This window comes from Galeopterus variegatus, unplaced genomic scaffold, assembly GCF_000696425.1.
Source record: "Galeopterus variegatus unplaced genomic scaffold, G_variegatus-3.0.2 Scaffold1065, whole genome shotgun sequence".
Classification (NCBI taxonomy): domain Eukaryota; kingdom Metazoa; phylum Chordata; class Mammalia; order Dermoptera; family Cynocephalidae; genus Galeopterus; species Galeopterus variegatus.
This window is the reverse complement of record NW_007727176.1, coordinates 385,121-404,169: the sequence shown is the minus strand read 5'-3', so window position 1 is coordinate 404,169 and position 19,049 is coordinate 385,121. Positions and strand designations below refer to the sequence as shown.

Below are 19,049 nucleotides of genomic sequence, written 5' to 3'. Positions count from 1 at the left end.
CGGCGGAGGACCGGGGCCGACGCCCCCCGCCCCGGAGCTGAGCCCGGCCTCCGCCCGTCCGCCCCCGCGTGGGCTTCGCGACGCGCCGAGGACCGTCCGGCTCTGAGCAGGTACCTCAAGCCGGGGGCGCCGCGGGGTCGGGGAAGCAGCGCCCTGCCGCCGCGCTGGTCCGCTTCTGTGCGTGCTCCGGGCCTCGGACCTACTGTCGCCGGGGACCGCTGCGGTCCCGCGGGGAGGCCGAGACCAGGGATCCCGGGAACGGGTGTTGGAGGAGCCGCCGGGCCAGGCGGCGAGAGGCCTGCCCCGCGGTCGTCCTTGCGTGTGTGGGGCGAGTGTGGGGCTGTCACGTCCCGGTCCTTCCTGTCCTGGACGCGTGGCTGGTGACAGTGGGCCGGCTCCGAGTGTGCTCTGATGCTCTGGCCCTGGATGAGTTAAAAACTGTTTTTTTGTTTTGTTTTTTTTTTTGGTACTTCAATTTCTGATTTCTCTGAAGCTCTTTCAATTCTTAAGATTACTTAACCCAAAATTATTTGATTGTGTAACATTTAAGTTTTCTTTAAAAAAAAAAAAAAAAAAAAAAAAAAAGCCCTGGAAACAAGTTTTGTTTCCTAGTCTTATAACAAAATGTTTGGAAGTTGCTACATTGAGTTTTAGTTTAATTTATAGTTAATTAGTTTTCACCGTGTGGTAGTAAGGTAAGTGTACTAAGTAAGGCAGGAAAGAGAAGTTGCTGCCCAGGGAGACACGCCGTCCTGCTCTTGCTGGGATGAGGGTGGCTGTCATTGTCACAGCTGGGATCCCACACGCCTCTGCTGATAGCTGAGCACTCAGCAGAGCTTGGGCTCTTCCCACATTGTTGACGGTGATTTTTATAGAGCCTAAAGGGAACATCCTTTGCTGACACCCCAAGTATCTCATGTAACACTTGAAGGTTTACACAAAGGGGACCAGAGGGTACAAGGTAGAAGGAGTGGGCTAAAAAGGAATCCTTTTCGGATACCCAAACTGAGGTAATAACATTGCCTCTGGAGTGCCCATGCATTTCTCTTGCCTGGTTCTTAAATACCATTACTTTCTTTTGGATTTATTGGGCCAATATAGCATAGTGGAAACACCCTTATGTTTGACTTAAAAGGTCCTATGCCTGAGTTTATTGCCATAGCAAACTGTATTGGTTAAGGTAAGCGATTCAACTTCAACTGCCTGAGAACAAACGCTATTTTCAAGGTGAGGTAGGGTGTGACAGGCCCTGCTCTTTAAATGGCCAAAGAACTGAGAGAATTTGGAGCAGAGGGATATTTTAAGTTTGGCTGGATTTTAGAATTCAAGACAAGAAATGAGGGTTGGAAAAGCAAATTGTGTCAGGACAGAGTTGGCACTTTAATCCCTAGAGAGGGAACCCTTCAAGGGTTCTTGAGTTAGGACATGGATGAGATGACTGGAACCAGGCGTGAGGAATGTTCATCTGGAGGGAACATAGGACGAGTCAGAGGGGGAGTGCTCCAGGTGGGGAGACCAGGCAGTTGTAGCTGTCTAGAAAAGATGGTGGGTTAGGGAGGAAGAGATGTATTCAGTCACCATTCCAAAGTTAGGACCGATAAGATTTGGCTCTCCATTGGGTAGGGAGTGGGTAAGGGAAGGTGCCTTGACCAAGGAGAAAATAACTCCGGGCTCGGAGCCCCAAGCAACCTGGAGTGGTGGTCACAACGAATGTGGGAGTAGCTGCAGGCCATGCATTTCTGGCGTCGGGTGCCTGGAAGGCAGGTGGGCCTGTGCGGCAGTCTGCGGATTAAATCACACTTGTCCACTTTTTTGTGCCTGCTTTTTCTTATTTTCTGGGTTAGTTTTCCTCTAATATACTACAACATCCTGCAGTGACCTTTGTGCAAAAAATAACTAGGATCTTTAATAACGCTTCAGCATTCTACTTTTAATGCTTTTGTTCTTACATTCCAAGAAACATTAGCAAGTGCCATAATTGGCTTAATTAACTTATTGAAGTGGTCCTCTTCAATTTCTCAATGAAAGTAAAAGACAGTTCTAGGTCATGCATCAAGCATGTTAAAATAAGCAAAGTTTCATATGTGATATGTTTATGTTACCTCCTATTGAGAATTTCAATTAATAGTGTATCTTATCCCCTAGAACTTTCTGATGGAATCTTCTTTATCCTCCGTTTTGGTGAGGAGTCTTTTTTGTACAGACGACTTAGACCTAAGTCAGATTGGCTTACTGAGGAGGACTTTGTCTGGCTTAGTGACTGAAAAGTGACCAAGAGTTCACGGGTAGTTTGGGCTTTAAATAGGGCTGAGTCTCAGGGCTCTAACGGGGGCTCTGCATCTGCTAATCCGCGGATTAGCTCCCCCTGCGTGTGGCCTCCCCACCTGATGGCCACTGGCAGTCCCAGTGGGAAGAAAGCTTCTCTTTCCCAGTAGTCCCAGCAGAGTCACCTGCCACGTTCCTATCCCTGAACCATCGCTGTGGAGGGATGTGGAATTCATGGGCTGACCCAGCCTGGGAAATGTGCCCACACGGGGGGAGAGCTGAGGAGTACCGGGTGGGCGAGTGGCCAGCCCCACCAGAAGTAGGAGTGGGAAGGGCAGAGTCTGTCCAGGAAAGTTGAGATTGAGGTGCTGTGTCCACACAGAAGAGGAGACACTCCGCAGGCAGAAACCTCACCACATTGACCCTCAAAATGATGGTTCTGAACTATGAACAAATCAGGTTCACTAGGAAGTCATGACATTTAAAAAAAGTCAGTGTTTAAATATATGCTATGAGTCAGTTACTTTTCCAGACTCCGTGCGCATCTCTATACTTTGTATGTCTGTCTGGACTTCCTTGCTCTTCCTTCTGGTCATACAATTTCATTTAGCAATTATTATTATGTTAGTGATTAAATTGCCTTTTTTCTCCTTGTAATTGTGTAACTAACACACTGGTTGTATTAGCTTCCTAACTAATACAAAAAACTTTGTATTTGTGTCCTAGCAAAAAAGCTTTGCTTTTGCCATAACAAATGATCACAAACTAGATGGCTCAAAACTACAGAAATTTATTCTGGAGACTAGAACTCTGAAATCGAGATGTGGACAGGGCCATGCTCTTTCTGAAGGCTCTAGGGGAGGATCCTTCCTTGCCTTCCCTATAGTTTCTGGTGGTTTTCAGCAATGTATGGCATTTCTTGGTTTCTAGATGCATCGCTCCAATCTGTGCCTCTCTTGTCACATGGCTTTCTCCCAGTGTGTGTGTCTATGTCTTATAAGGATGACAGTCACATTGGATTGGGCCCACCCTAAGGGCCTCATTTTAACTGAATTACAGCTACAAAGACCCTATTTTCATATAAGGTCACAATCACAGGTACCATAGGTAGGACTTCAACATATCTTTTGTGGAGACACAGTTCAATACACAACACTGGTCAAACTTTTTGGACAAATACTTGGGGAAAAGTCAAGATAACGTAAATGATATCTTAAGTAGAGTTAGAAGCACCTATAAAAAGTGTTTCACAAAAAAGCTAGACTCTTTCAAAGCGATGGAAAAATTCTGAATACTTTGTGAATTACCTTGTACGTTAGCAAGGCATTAACTAACACTTTAATGTTATACGCTAGTAAGTTCCTTTACTTTAAAAAATTCTTTCCTGCCCTTATAAACAGCCCAGGCGTGCAGAATGCCGCACAAGATTGGATTTGTAGTTGTCAGTTCATCTGGACACGAAGATGGCTTCAGTGCTCGGGAACTAATGATCCACGCGCCGACCGTCAGTGGGTGGAGGTCACCAAGGTAAGGTCTGGGCACAGTGGGCCATGGGCTGTGTGACAGTGTCAGGTTCCTGAAGAGCATGTGGGTTCCTTCCATTCTGCATTTGTAATTTTGTTAAGTCGGATGTCAGAGCCACAAGACTGTCAGATTGTGGTGCGGTGTTGTAACATCTCATTCTGTGATGGATTTTTTTCTGTGTTTTTAAAGAAAATTTGTTGACCCTTTCTCCTTTACATCATTAAGCTACACACACTTTAGAAAAAACACAAATACAGAAGAGAAGAAGGGAGAGAAATGATCCCCCGTAACTGTCTAAATATATTCCCTGATCACATGCTGGTACCACATTCTCATCTGTTTTCCGTGCAAGTGTTGTGTTTGCAGATTTTTTTGGTTTCATGGTTGGGCTCCTATGGTAAAAGATTTTGTGGCTAACTGCTTTGTGTGACACCTCAAGCCTTAACAAAAAGTCTCTTGCAAGTTTCTGTTAAGTATTTGTACAACATCATAAAAATGTTCATTATTTGCGTGTTAGTTTTGTTATTTTTCTGAAACACTTAAGTATTTTTAATCTCTGTTGCTTTCTGCTGAGAGGTCTTCATTCTTCACGAAAGACAGAGTCATAGTCTGTTGCTGAGTAGCTCGGGCAGGCTTCATGGGCCTTACCCGCGTTTGCCATCCACCGTGTGAAGCAGACCTGCCCACCCGTCCCCAGGCTCGGCCCTTGTTCTTCGTGACTTGTTTGTCTGAACAGAAGTTACTATTTATTCCTAACTCATGAACATGTAAATATGTATGATGTGCGACGTTTTAAATTTAATCATATAATTGTATCTTGTTTTTATTCAGAAGATGCATTGCTGAAAATTGAATGTAAATCACATTTAAGATTAAAATGTATTTTCCCTTTGGAGTTTTTGAGGGGACCCAACAAATGAGACTCGCTGGCTCTGCATGAGTTGTGAATGAATTTAGAGATGAAACAAGACCGTAAACTAGACGGGGTGAAGGTGCCCCTTTGTTGCCGGTGGAGCTGCTGTTGCAGTCAAGTGACCTTAGTCGCAGGGGAGGGGAAGGGCAGGCCCATCTCTCCTCCCACTCTTGCCCCATCTGTCCAGCCACGCCTCTCCCAGGCAGAGGGAGCCATGAAACTTCCATTGCCACCTGTGGCATGTCCACTCAGCAGAGGCTCTTTATGCCAACTGCATCTGTTCAGTGTTATGTGTCGACTAAATACACAGACGGGGTGTATTACCTTTTGGGTAATATTTATAAAAATAACACTAATATGGTTCTTCCAGGTATTGACAAGGTATTTCTTTAAAGGCATAACCTATATTATGTTAGTAAAATACTTTCCAAGGACATAGCAAAGAAAAGGATATATGTACCCTTCGTCACCACACAGACTCACCCCGGGTTTGGCTCAGGGGTCTCACAACTCCCCTGAGAACAGGCACAGTGCAGGGAGGCAAAGGAAAATGTCCTCAAACCATGGTCCCTAAAGACTGGACAAGGTGCCCTGTTCCCACAGGCTATAGAGAGCACACGCAGGGCGCTGGTAGCTTCAGCTCTGGGGGTGGGACTCACTGGGGTAGTTACAGGGATCAAGGGAAGTTCCCCCAGTACCATCCTTACAACCTAGGAATTGGAAGATCCTAAAATCTTCAGAGCAAGATACTTTTCCAAGACAGCATAAAGTTTACACCAACAACTGTAGCCTCTGGGCATCAATTTTTGTTGCCAAATTATTTTTATTCAAAAAGCGATCTATAGCTGTCTATTTGTATTGAAAGGATAGATAATGCTGGCCTTTTTAAATGTGTTGTTTCTTTTTTTTTTTTTTTTTTTGTCTTTTGTCTTTTTCCGTGTCCGGCAACGGATCGCAACCCTCAGTGTTGCCCCCGTACCGGACCGGGGACCGGCAACGGGATCGCAACCCTCGGTGTTGCTCCCGCTCCTCGCTCAGCCAGTGAGCGGGAACCGGTCTGTATGTGGGATCCGAACCCTCGGGCAGGAGCGCCGCCGCGCTTCCCAAGCGGCACACTATCCAGTGTGCCACCGGGCCGGCCCCTTGTTGTTTCTTTTTATATTCAGCTTGAAGGGTATTTTTAATTCATCTTCAAACTTTATCAGCTACATTTGAGTAGCTAAATCATAGGCCCTTTTTTGAAGGATTTTTTTAAAGTATATAATTTCAGAGTTGTATTGGTTGTCTTAAACTGTTTGGGAGGGTTTTTTTAATTAATAAAGAGTTTTTCAAATAATAGATTACTAATTGTCCTTATGTTTGGAGTAATCTCACCACAAATTACAGTTATATGCTGCATAATAACATTTAGGTCAACATTTAGATCATCATATATATATGATGATGGTCCCATAAGATTATAATGGAGCTGGAAAGTTCCTGTTACCTAGTGATACCGTAGCTGTCCTAACATCCTAGCACAACACATTGCTCAAGTGTTTGTGGTGATGCTGGTGTAAACAAACCTAGTGAAAAATATGTTGAGGAGGAGTGTCTGGCTTACCCGGGGGTGACCTTCCCAATGGTAACTCAGACCTTTAAGGTAGAGCACTTCGGGTCTGACCCCAAGTGAAAGGGTTGTTGTCTACTTTAAGAGTCTTGCATTTTTAAATGATTCCCACTCATCCCCATAGCAAAATCATAGTTAGTAACAGTTAGCTAACACTTGTTGAGTCCTTGCTGAGTGCCAGGCACAATCCCTAGCTATAATTTAATGTCCCTGACTTTACAGGGGTGGCATTATTCTACTCTCCATTTAGCAGATGAGGGAAGTGAGGCACAGGGAGACTTGTAGCATAATTAGAGGCCCACGCTCACGCAGCTGGTGGCCAGAGTAGATAATCACAAAATTCATTGGTGTTTCCTTTCATAGTAAACTTACACACAGTGACAAAATCACCTAAGGACTCATTTTGCAGAACATATCCCTGTCATTAAGTGACTGTGACTGTGTAATACATGTGCCCTGCATTTAGAAACAGTAAATATCGGGCCGAGCCCGTGGCGTACTCAGGAGAGTGCAGCGCTTGGGAGCGCAGCAGCGCTCCCACCGCGGGTTCAGATCCTATATAGGGATGGCTGTGCACTGTGCACTCACTGGCTGAGCGCGGTGCAGCTGGTCTCAAAAAGGACAAAAAAAAAAACCAGTAAATATCTTCAGTCTCTGAAGCAGCACTTTGCCAGTGTGAAAGAGCACCGCGGGTTCAGATCCTATATAGGGATGGCCGTGCACTGTGCACTCACTGGCTGAGCGTGGTGCAGCTGGTCTCAAAAAGGACAAAAAAAAAAAAACCAGTAAATATCTTCAGTCTCTGAAGCAGCACTTTGCCAGTGTGAAAGAGCAAAGGGTATTTATTTCAGGAGCTGCTTGGCATCCACAGTGTTTCCTAGCTGCTCTCCTGTCCCAAATGTGTCTCTCCTATGACCTCTGCGATTTTGGAAGCTTGGTGTTAGGAAAGAGCAAGCAGGGCGTGCCCTCAGGGTAGCAGAGGGCACGTCCATCCACTCTGTTCTGCACCGAGTGAAGCGTAAGGACCTGCACAGACGCAGGCCCGCCCTGCCTAGTGCTCCTTTCTTCACTTCTCCCTCATTCTCTCTGCTGACTGTGATGTGCTCACCATGGGCCACGTGTGATTTCAGGCCTTGATTATACAGCAGCGAATCTAGAGGGAGGGCCACAGACAGCGTTAACCCTGTTGTCCTGTTAGAAGTTTAAGGAGGAGGCCTGGATTTGTGGCCGGTCTGGGCCACAGGGTGTGTGGGGGTACCACTGCTGAGGTGGAGGAGGCTGGCAGGAGCAGGAGGAGTAACTGGGGGCCTGAGTTCTGTTTTGTGTACGTCACGTCCCATGCCTTTTAGATGTCTATGTGTAAGGAAATGTCATGTCTCCCACTAGATACAGAGGAGTCAGACTCAGGGCGATGTCCAGTTGGGGTTTTTAAAGCAGGACATTTTTCAAGTTGTGCTGATAGGATCCCCTGCTTGTAGAGAAGAGAAGGAAGCCTGGAGCCCGGCCCTGGGGCGCATGCAAGGAGGGACATAGGGGAGGAGGACCAGGAAGTGGTGGTGTCATGGTCATGTGGCTGACTAGTTTCATGAGGAATGTGAGCAGTTACGCAGCCCAAGCGAGGCCCAACTGCACATTGCAGTTGGTGGCGGGGGGGTCCCTGGTGGTCTTCATGAGGGGCACCCATGGGCAGTGCAGGACAGAGCCCTCCTGTAGTGGGATGGGGAGAAGGAGCATGAGAAAGTTGTGGGACACCTGGGAAGGGGTGCAGAGTCATGGGATGGTGCTCTTAGGGTGGGCTTTCCAGAGTTTGTGCGTGTATGGTGGGGCCAGTCTGGCCAAGAGAACTGGGGATAACCACAGGAGCCAAGTCCTCAAGCAGGCGGGGCGTGGGTCTCAAGCAGTGCTCGGCAGGCTTGGCCTGTCCAGCTGGGCAAGTGGAGGAGGGTGGGCACACCAGCGGGGAGCTGCTCCGTTTGGTGGAAGAACCGTAGAGGAGCCCCCATCTGACCGCATCTGTTTTCTCTGTGAAGTGCAGGGCAGGGTTGTCAGCAGCTGAGGTTTTGGGGGAGGAGAGGTGGGAGGTGGGAGGAAGAGAGGGACGAGTGTGGCCAGGCAGGTGGGAATGCATGCACCTGCAGGGTCCCCTGCTCCATGTGTGGGTGATGCCTCCGCTGGCCCATTACCCAATGCTTGCTATCTAAACATGAGCGGTCTTTACTGTCCTCTAAGCATTTGGGCTATTGCCTCCATCGTGGTCATATATTGCAATGTGAGGTCTTTCCTGACTACCGTGGTTCTCTACCAGATTCTCACTGAGTTTTGTAATTGTGTTATGTCACTTTTAAGCAAAATTAGAAGCTCCAGCATGGGCCACAGCATAGGCTTCTCCCTTTAGACCACTGAGCACCAGTGGTAGGCATTCCTTAAACACTGATAACTCAGGATCCTATAAGCAAGTGGTTTTCCTTAAGTGTTTAGGTTCCTGTGGAAAATCCTCTGGCTCCGTCTTGCCCACTAGTACAGCCCTTAAGGTTGATTTGTTTATCTCATGATAAACCTCGGGTTCCATTTCAGTCCATTTACCAGCTGCGAAAGTATGATTCAGGTGGGGTGGCAGGTAGATCAGACCAAATCCAGCTCCAACCGTGGAAAGCACGAGAAGCCAGGAAAGGCGTCCTGGTCATCCTTGTGTCTTCAGTATCTGCAGACCGTCCAGCTCACAGCAGGGTCCTGGTTCTTGCTTATTACCCAGAAGAATGGGATACTAGCGGGTAGGTACCCTCCGCGGTAACTGTTCAGAAAATACAGAAAAGTGTTTGCTTTCAGATTTTGCCAGTTTCCACAAGAAATTGTTCTTCAGATGGTGGAGAGATGTCGAATAAGAAAACTACAGCTACTCGCTCACCAGTACATGATCTCAAGTAAAATCGAGTTCTACGTCAGTGAAAGCTTGCCTGAGTATTTTGTGCCATATCAAGCAGAGCGGTTTCGAAGGCTTGGGTAAGAATGAATTTAAAATTTATCATGGTAACTTTTAACCTGACTAATTCTGCCTCAGAACTCTTAAAAATTAGTGATTTGCCCCTTACTTTTGGTCCTGTATTACATACGTCTGTTTGGTTCAACATTGCATAATTTGTGAACACACCTGCCTCGAACTAAATATGCCGATAAGCAGAGCGGTCACTTCTATCAACTCTTCTGTTCAACTCCACCTCCAGATGCAGAGCTTTTCTTGAAAATGCTAATTAGGATTTGACTTCGAGGTTTTTTCTTAGGTTTCTCATTCTAGGCTTAGCTTTTATTTGAACCTACAGAGTTTAATGGGAGCACGTTCTTCAGTTTGTTTCCTCTTTCAGCTATGTCTCCCTCTGCAATAACGAAAAGACAGGCTGCAAAGCCCGAGAACTAAAATCAGTCTATGTGGATGCAGTAGGGCAATTTCTTAAGCTGATTTTCCACCAAAACCATGTCAACAAATACAACATATATAATCAGGTAAGATTAATACATCTTCACCTGTGACTCTGCTCCCCTCCTCCTTGTAGGGTCATGTAGTTATATACATATCTTTTCTCAAAAGCATTTTCAAGACCTTGCCATCTGATACAGTAGCACCAGGCTCACGTGGCTGTCACACACTGGGGGTGTGGCTATGCAGAGTTGCTGTGAGTGTTCCCAAGATGCAGACTGCAAAGACTCAGTGCCAAAAGATAATGTTAAAGAGTTGGTGGACATTTTTATATTAATTACATGTGATGAAATGATAGTACTTTGGATATATTTTGTTAAACTATATTACTAAAATTAATTTCACCTGTTTCTTTTTAATTTTTTTAATGTGCCTACTAGAAAACTTCAAATAACATGTGGCTCACATTCTGTCTGTATTGGACAACATGGTTCTAGATACACCATCTAAACCTTGACAAGATAGATCCCCTGGTAGAAACCAAGAACGTGTTTAGCGTTGCATCTAGAATCTCTGCAGCTCTAAGCTATTGGTTCTTAATTTCTTCCTCCCTCCCTTTCTTTCTTTTGTTTTTTGCAGGATTAGTGTACAGTAGTAGAAATCAATTATATCCAAGGCAATCTTGTTAATTAGCACAAATATTTACGACACTCCCTGCCCCCTCCAAGAGGAATGCAAGCATTCCAACAAGTCATATTTTTATACCGAGCAAATGAGTTGAAAAAGAGCTCTAACATACAGTTATGTCACTCGGCCCATTGCGGCATTACTTAACAGTAAATTGGAAGAATGATTCTTAACCTTTTTTCTTCTTTCACCCATCTGCATGTATTTACCAGTAATGACCTGGTTAAGTAGTTAGGCTCCAGTGATTCTCAGTTGGGGGGGGGTGGGTATGGGAAAGTGACTCCTTCCCTTCAGGTGACAATCACTGACTTGGATAAACTGAGCTATGTTTCTTTAGGTTTTCATTTCATTATCTAATTTACCAAGGTCATGTAGATATGACCTCCATGCTTAACCCTGAGTGGATGGTTCATTATGAGGCTATGTTATAACTTTGGGGCTTTTGGCTTTTGGGCTATTATTTTAACATCCTTGAAACAATTAAAATAGCTTGGTTCAGCATTAGAATATTAACTTGCATAATTTATAGAAATTAATGACAATCTATACATTAGCATAACGTTTTACAGTAATGCACTTGGATGTGCACCATCCCATTTGATAACAGTACAGGTCAGAGTTGTTATAAAGGGGCTAAGTCATCTCAAACATTTTATACTTAATTTCTTTTGATTTAACTCTCTCTTAGGTTGCTTTGGTTGCAGTAAATATCATTGGAGACCCTGCAGATTTCAGTGATGAAAGCAATATTGTAAGTTTGGGAAGTTTAATTCCTAAGGAGGAAAATGTATTTCTAACAGGAGGAGATCATCATTTATTTTCATCCCAAAAAGTATCATTTTAAAAATTTTTATAAAATTGACTAGTGAATAGCTGTCAGATAATTTTTAGCAGCTATAATATATTAAACTTTTCTTTCACTCAAGAATTTTAGCTGTCCCTCCAAAAGACTAAGACGGTTGAATCTTGCCGACAACTTCATATCAAATAACCTTGTAATTAAGATTTTGTGTGGTTCTTTTCTGCTCTGAGAAACTAAGCAGATGCTTTGTTTCCTAGACCTCTAGAGAGAAGTTGATTGACCATTATCTTGGGCACAACACTGAGGATCCAGCTCTGGAAGGCACCTATGCGGGGTGAGTCCTGCTCCTCAAGGCAATAAGCTTCTGGAACTTTCCTCAGAATCACAGAAGTGTCGGTCATTTCCAGAGGATTCTGGAACTGAGGGTCTCTAAATTCAGGTTAGAGCTGGATAAGCCACTGATTGGATTGTCTTAAAGATGCGTGAAGATTGAGGTCAGCGTCTTGTCTAGCGCCTCTTCATTATTGTGCTTGTGAGACCACTTCATTTCTCGTGTGTCTAGGTATTACTAGGTGGTTCCTAAAATGCACTGAGGAAAAAGATCTGTCAGCCGTCCTTTGATATCTTGTTGGCACAGGCAAATTCATAGGTAAAAATCAAAGGTGCTAACTGACCCAAATTGTCAGTTACTAGAGACTGCATCCTACGACTACTGTAAAACTTTGTTCTTCAGAGGAGTGAGAAATACTTATCATATCGGTTTTTAAAAACATAATTTTTACCAACCTTATACCTATTAAGGTGTTCTTCACCTTAAAAATTGTATGTACCTATTTCTTTTGCTGCCTCCTTATTTTTTTTAGCGGTGGGACCCTTGGTGGGTCAAGAGTGGGGGGAGCTGAAGAGCCCTATGCACCATCCTTGGCCACCCTGTCTGTCCCCAGATGCCTCTTTGGGACAGATGCCTCTTTCAGAATCCTCACCACATATGCACCATTGATGACAGCACGGGGACCGCATTCCAAAGGTGCCCGATCTAAAGAAAAGAGGAAATCCTCCTTTCCTCTTCTCTGACAGCACCTTCCCAATAAAGAAAAGATAAAACATTTCAGTTTTAATAGAAGTTTCAAATTTGTCTGCAATTTTTGATGTAACTTCACTTTTACCTGCATACAATCAAACTGCTGACATGAAGTAATTAACACTTGAGCCAGGCTCTTCTGTTTGCACAAAATATGGAGTTGATTCTCTCTAGGGTTGCACGGAGCCATTTGCTATTTGCCGAGTATGCACACTGGTGGACAGTGAGCCTTTCTTCCCACAGAGATCTCCTCCTGTCCCCTGCCGGCCTGGTCTTCATGAGGACTCAGCCTGAGAGAGGCTGTGAGGTGGAGGAGGTGCAGACCAGGGCGGGCCCATCTCGGGGCAGCTGCGAGTATGGGCTGATCAGAACGTGGGGCTGTTCTTACGGTATTAGTAAAAAGTAATGATGGAAGGTCGTTTACCTAACCTGCACCAGCTTCCCAGTCTCTGTCTCAGAGTCCTCCTTTGACTAATGGAAAAATAACAGTACCCTTGTTATCTTTCAAGACAGCCATCTCAAACACTTTGGGGGAAAAGTACTGAAGAGTGGAGAACCGTCCACTTCTTGTCAGCATCATCACCACGACTTGGTTCCTGCGCTTACTGACACTTGTGCCAGTGGAGCAGAAGCAACCAAACTGATGTGTTTTTTTGCTTCTTAATATCTCCAGTAAAAGTTCTTTCTATTATTCTGATTTATACTTTAAATCAATTATCTTAATCAAATCAGGCAGGTGGGATGGCAGACTGTACTTTTCCTGTCCTGCCGTATCCCCCAACGTCTTATGAAAGTAAAGTCAGAGGCTTGTGCTTGGCCCAGAGTCTGCACACTGAATATTTGGTGCATGAATGAGTGAATGCACCTCAGGTGCCCTACAGTGCTGTTCAATTAATGGTCAAGAACATGAACTTGGGAGTCAGAAAGACCCGCTTGCATTTAAGAGCTGTGTGATCTGAAGCCCGTTGACTGATTTCTGTGACCTTCCATTTTCTCATGGCTACAGTGCTGTTCAATTAATGGTCAAGAACATGAACTTGGGAGTCAGAAAGACCCGCTTGCAATTTAAGAGCTGTGTGATCTGAAGCCCGTTGACTGATTTCTGTGACCTTCCATTTTCTCATGCAGTGGATGCTCTGTGAACAGTGGGTCTGGGGCCACTTTTTTCTTTTTCTTTTTTTTTTAAAAGATGACTGGTAAGGGGATCCTAACCCTTGACTTGGTGTTGTCAGCACCACGCTCACCCAGTGAGCCAACCAGCCATCCCTATATGGGATCCAAACCCGGGGCCCTGGTGCCATCAGCCTTGCACTCTCCCGAGTGAGCCACGGGCCAGCCCAGGGGCCACTTTTTTCAACTGTGTATCTTCAGCACTCACCTCACGCGGCTCCCCTGCTGTGACATTATTCCCTAGATTGAAATTAGCTCTAAAATATTCATTTCTTTCCTTTAGGAGATCTGACTATATTTCTCCACTAGATGACTTGGCTTTTGATATGTACCAAGATCCAGAAGTTGCACAGATTATACGCAAATTAGATGAAAGAAAACGTGAAGCTGTCCAAAAGGAACGTTATGATTACGCCAAGAAACTAAAACAAGCTATTGCTGATTTGCAAAAGGTATTGTTTTTGGAGAATACAGTTCTTATTTTGTGAATGTTATAAGTTTTATGTACAATTATCATAGCCACATGTTAAAACATTACTAAAAGCTGTGAAGTTAGTGTAGGTTCAAAGAACTCAGCAACAGAAAATTATGGACAGATGAGCACCTTAAAAACCTAAGTGAAAACACGTGCCTCACCCTCAGATGCCGTCTGCAGCCACCTCGGTGCTTGAACCCTTATTGGTGTGGGAAAGTGGTAGGAAAACGAGCTAGCCCGAATGGTACTGTGAACTCGTGCGTTTATTAGATGCTGGTCCAGCAATAAGCAGTGCAGCCTTTCAACGGATGCCTTCAGTTTTCCTGTGCTCCTTCCCTTCTCCCTGTAGAACATGTACGTAGTCATTGAACTGTCGTTCAAGCAGTGCTCTAAAAAGTATCTGGGCACTTGACATGAGTTGATCCAAATTTGAAACAAAAAGGACACATTTTGTGCTTCAGGTTGGTGAGCGTCTTGGAAGGTATGAGGTGGAAAAACGCTGTGCTGTGGAGATGTTCAAGCAGTGCTCTAAAAAGTATCTGGGCACTTGACATGAGTTGATCCAAATTTGAAACAAAAAGGACACATTCTGTGCTTCAGGTTGGTGAGCGTCTTGGAAGGTATGAGGTGGAAAAACGCTGTGCTGTGGAGAAAGAAGACTACGATCTTGCCAAGGAGAAGAAGCAGCAGATGGAGCAGTACCGCGCCGAGGTGTACGAGCAGCTGGAGCTCCACAGCCTCTTGGACGCCGAGCTGGTGGGTGCCGGGCAGGCACGTGAGGGGCCCAGGACAGGTTGTACAGCGGTGGACGGTAGCCCAGGAGAGGAGAGATTCCATTGTGTTGTTCGTAGCATCGGGTATATATTTCGTAAATGTGATATAAAAGATTTTGTAATGCTCAGGTGACAGTAGATAAAGTCAGCTCTTGAGTGTCTGCATCACATAGATTTTTGCCATGGAGTGTTCTTTCAGGAGGATTCGCCATGGAGGAAGGGAATGAGGCAGGGGCCAGGAGATCAAGGCTCTGCTGCTTTTGCCAGTGAGTCCCTTTGCCCTGCCAGCTCTCAGTTTCCTTGTCTGTAAAATGGAATGCTGATACCCTGCCCCACTACCTCCCTGAGTTGTGAGGATACAGTGAGAGAACACTACTAATGGCTTCTGCACATTAAGAAAGCATTTTGCATGATGTGCTCTGCCTGTTCTCTAGAGCTCATATATATGCAGGTGGTGCTCATCCCATGTGACAGAGCAGGAAACTGAGGCCCTGCAGCATACAGAATAGTAGTCAAGACCACAGACTCTGGAGCTGGACTGCCTGGGTTCAGATTCGGGCTCCACCATTCTAGCCATGTGACCTCAGATTAATTCTGTCAGGTTTTCAATGGAGGTAAAAATGGTAAGCATTAATGAGACCATCTGACTTGGCACTTGGTACCATGCCCAGTGCATAATGACTGCAAAGTCAGTTTTGCTTGTTAGGATTACACAGAATCACTTGCTTTTGCAGACACAGTGGGAAATAGCAGTGCCAGATTTTGAATACAAGTCTGTTTGGGTCCAGCCTGGGTGCTGTCTACCCACCATCCTGCTTCTGCACAGGCACATACATGTGGATGTGCTCCGTGCTCTGTGGTGAGCCATGTACAGGTGCTCATTCTCACACTAGTATTTTAGGTGTGCGTGTCACTTTTGTAGCCCACACAGTGACCACGGAGAGACAACTGGGAGAAGTGCCACGTGACTCTGTAGGACTGCAGAGTAGACCATCACTCTCTGGTAAAGTTTTAATCGGAAACTTTGCAGTGTGCCAAGGATCCTTTTCCAGCAGAGCCTTTCATCTGGGGGAACAAGATGTGGCGTTTGAAATCAAATATCCCTTTTCTTCTGTAGATCCGAAGACCTTTTGGTTTGCCCCTCCAGCCCCTTGTTCATTCTGGCAGTCCTTGCCACCAGAAGCTGGTGCCCTCCCTACCACAGCCAGAAGAAAGAGTAGCTGAAAACTGGTTTGCAGAACCCTTCCTCCAGGAAAAGCCTTCGTCCCATTCTCTGACTACTTCTCCTCAGCGTTCTGCGGTAGACCACTTGCTGCCTGCCACAAATCCTCATCCAGAGGTCAGTGTAGTAACTCAGGGTCAGGTCGGTATTCAGTGTATTCAGCAGATACTTGCTGAGGCCCTGCATTGTGCCAGGTACTGTTCCAGTGCATGGGAAACGTAAGTGCACCCCACAGCCAACCCCTCCACGCCACAGCCCAGGAGGGAGACGTAAACACTGAGGCAAGAACATGACACTGTAAGCAATGGGCCCGTCAGCCAGCCTCATGGGGGGGCCCCACCTGCAGTCAGGCATGCCAGGCCCCCCACCCTATGCCTGCTCTTGTCAGCCTGTGGTCTTACACACCCTTCATCCCTCTGAGCCTCTGCTTTCCTCTCTATAAACATGTACAAACATCTGCTGAAAGCATTGTTTCGAGGAATACGAGGGACAATATTTGTAAAATGCCTAGTGCACGAACTGGCCACAGTAGAGCCTCAGGAGCGTTTGTGTCTAGTCACCATTCCTGCAGGACTTCTGTGTTGAAAGGAACAACCTGGGAGTCTTGTTGGCTTTTTTATCCAGGAACTCTCAAGAGATCATATGGGTTTCAGGGTTGGTTTGATTCATTAGCGTGACAGCGTTTTCAGAAACCTGGGCTCTTCCCATCCTTCCACTCTCTTTCTCTGGCTCCCCGTCACCATAGGGCTGGCTCCTATCACAGTGGCTCTGAGCCCCACTTCTGTGCCACACTCCATTTCAGGGAGCAAGCCTGTGCCGCTCTAAGCAGGAGCCTCCAGCCCACCCTGAGAGCGTCAGTCGCAGGCCAGCCTGTGAAGCAGCAGCTGGCATTGGAAGATGGCTTGTGGTCTTTCCCTGACTCATCATCTCAGAGCGTTCTACCGCTACGAGTCCATTCTAAAATATAGGAACCCTGTGCTCGCACATGGTACACACTCCATCAGTCTCTTAGTAGGTACTGAGGATGAACGGTCACCCCCTCTGCTTCAATGTCACAGGAACACCCACCTCAGAAAACCAGTCAGGAATCATGCCTCTGTGGTCTCAGTTACCAAAATCCTGCTACGTAATTATGTGTTTAATTGTGTACCTTTGCTCAGGTGGTTAGAGCACAGCCTCGTAACATCAAGGTCAAGGGTACAGATCCCCGTACCAGCCAGCCACCAAAAATATATATATATGTGTATATACATATATACACACATACACACACATATAAATTGTGGTGAATTGTGTAACTTTGTCTCTCCCATGAGGCTGGAAACCCCGTACCAGCCAGCCACCAAAAATATATATATATGTGTATATACATATATACACACATACACACACATATAAATTGTGGTCACACACATATAAATTGTGGTGAATTGTGTAACTTTGTCTCTCCCATGAGGCTGGAAACCCCTTCAGGGCTGGAAGTCCATCTTGTTCGTTGCTGTATATGGGGCACCAGAACAGGGCCTGGCGCAAATTAGGGACTCAGTAAATACAAGGGTGCTTGAGAAGTTCATAGAAAGATTTGTGTTATCTTTTAATTCTGTTTTTCCACAAACTTTCTGAAGTGCCCTCGTAGTTGTTGGAGTGGTGGGTGGAATAGACAACAAACCGTCCCGAGTTTCGGTGGGCACTGCAGAGAAGGCTTGTGGAAGGACTCTTTAACTTTGGCTACCTGTATTAAGTATAAGGCCGCCTGATAATGAACATGTTTATTAAAATCAGGGTTGATACTTAGTTCTAAAAAGTAAAATAAGAGAATATCAGAGATCCTGTCAGAAAAAAAAAAGTGTAATAACTTTTACTTTAGTAATCGCCATGTCAGTTGAACTGAAATCGCTTACTGGGAAGCAGTCGTTGAGGCAGAGTCTGTGTTCCTTTCTTTTTATAAGGTCTATGATGAGTTTAAAAGGGAATAGAAAGCCTCATGTCATTTTTTCAGTTATATCCTATTTGTTGTATAAATTGTCGTAATCGGATGATACTGATATTTAGCAAATAACGTCTCTCAGATTGTCCTTCACTGTCCTGCAGGCAGAGTCCCTGCCCTATGACGAGCGGCCTCTCCCAGCCTTTCGCAAGCAGCCGGGGGAAGCATCGCTGGAGCCCGGAGCGGGTGAGGTGGACGCCAGCACCGCTGGGAGAGGAGGCGTGTCAGGGGAGCCGGAGCCCTTGACAGAGAAGGCCTTGAGAGAAGCCAGCTCTGCCATCGATGTGCTGGGAGAGACGCTGGTACAGGAGGGGACAGGCTGCGTACACACACGGAGGAAGGGAGAAGGGGGGCGCCTGAGCTCTGCATTTGTGATGTGGTTGATGTCCCTCGGTCCTTCGTTGAACTGGAGAGTCTTTTGTAAATTATTAATTATGTGAAACTGCAGGAACTTGAGCTAAAATTTTATGTATGAGTATCATTTAAGACTGGGTGTTTCTTGGGCCGGCCCGGTGGCACACTCGGTAGAGGGCGGCGCTCCCACCGAGGGTTCGGATCCCATATAGAGACCGGTCCGCTCACTGGTTGAACGCGGTGCAGGCGCGACACCAAGGGTTGCGATCCCATTACCGGTCACGAAAAAAGACAAAAAGGGAAAAAAAAAAAAAGACTGGGTGTTTCTTTCTGGTATTCACAGAGCTCATATTAAACATCAGCTCCCTTCTGTGAACACCAGCTAATTCCAGTGAGCAATGTTGGCAAAGTAAAAGATGAAAGTCTATCCTGTGGCTCACATGGGAGAGTGTGGTACTGATAACACCAAGGTCAAGGGTCCAGACCCCAATACCAGCTCCCCCCCCCAAAAAAGTATCTCCTTATAGAAACGAACCCAGTGGGTTTTTGCCCCTGGTTCTCAGCTTTAAGACGTTTTCCATATTTTAACATAGTCTTAAGTTTTCTCCTTATTAGAAAAATTATTTCTCTAAATAGACATATTTATTCTGTAGAGATCCCGTTATTAGAAAAGATTCTTAGTTTTTTCTTATTAGAAAAGATTCTTAGTTTAAAAAAAAAAGCCTCAAGTTGTCTGGCGCCGGAGAGGGTGGTCATGTGCTGTCACAAAAATGCT

At 45.6% G+C, this 19,049-nt stretch overlaps 1 protein-coding gene across 3 annotated transcripts in view; it reads left to right on the top strand.

Moving 5' to 3' along the window:
- The first annotated feature begins 28 nt into the window (after window positions 1–28).
- The window catches only part of CEP104 (centrosomal protein 104kDa), a 39,091-nt gene continuing 20,070 nt past the window's right edge, over window positions 29–19,049 (top strand). For all 3 annotated transcript variants that reach the window (XR_550633.1, XM_008574563.1, XM_008574562.1), the window contains exons 1-10: window positions 29–110; window positions 3,666–3,792; window positions 9,138–9,311; window positions 9,671–9,809; window positions 11,099–11,161; window positions 11,470–11,546; window positions 13,747–13,915; window positions 14,539–14,694; window positions 15,829–16,050; window positions 18,025–18,222. Coding sequence is in view for 2 of the 3 variants with exons in the window: in XM_008574563.1 (XP_008572785.1) it covers window positions 3,680–3,792; window positions 9,138–9,311; window positions 9,671–9,809; window positions 11,099–11,161; window positions 11,470–11,546; window positions 13,747–13,915; window positions 14,539–14,694; window positions 15,829–16,050; window positions 18,025–18,222 (1,311 nt within the window). In the remaining variant the exon portion in view is untranslated. The remainder of the gene's footprint in view (window positions 111–3,665; window positions 3,793–9,137; window positions 9,312–9,670; window positions 9,810–11,098; window positions 11,162–11,469; window positions 11,547–13,746; window positions 13,916–14,538; window positions 14,695–15,828; window positions 16,051–18,024; window positions 18,223–19,049) is intronic.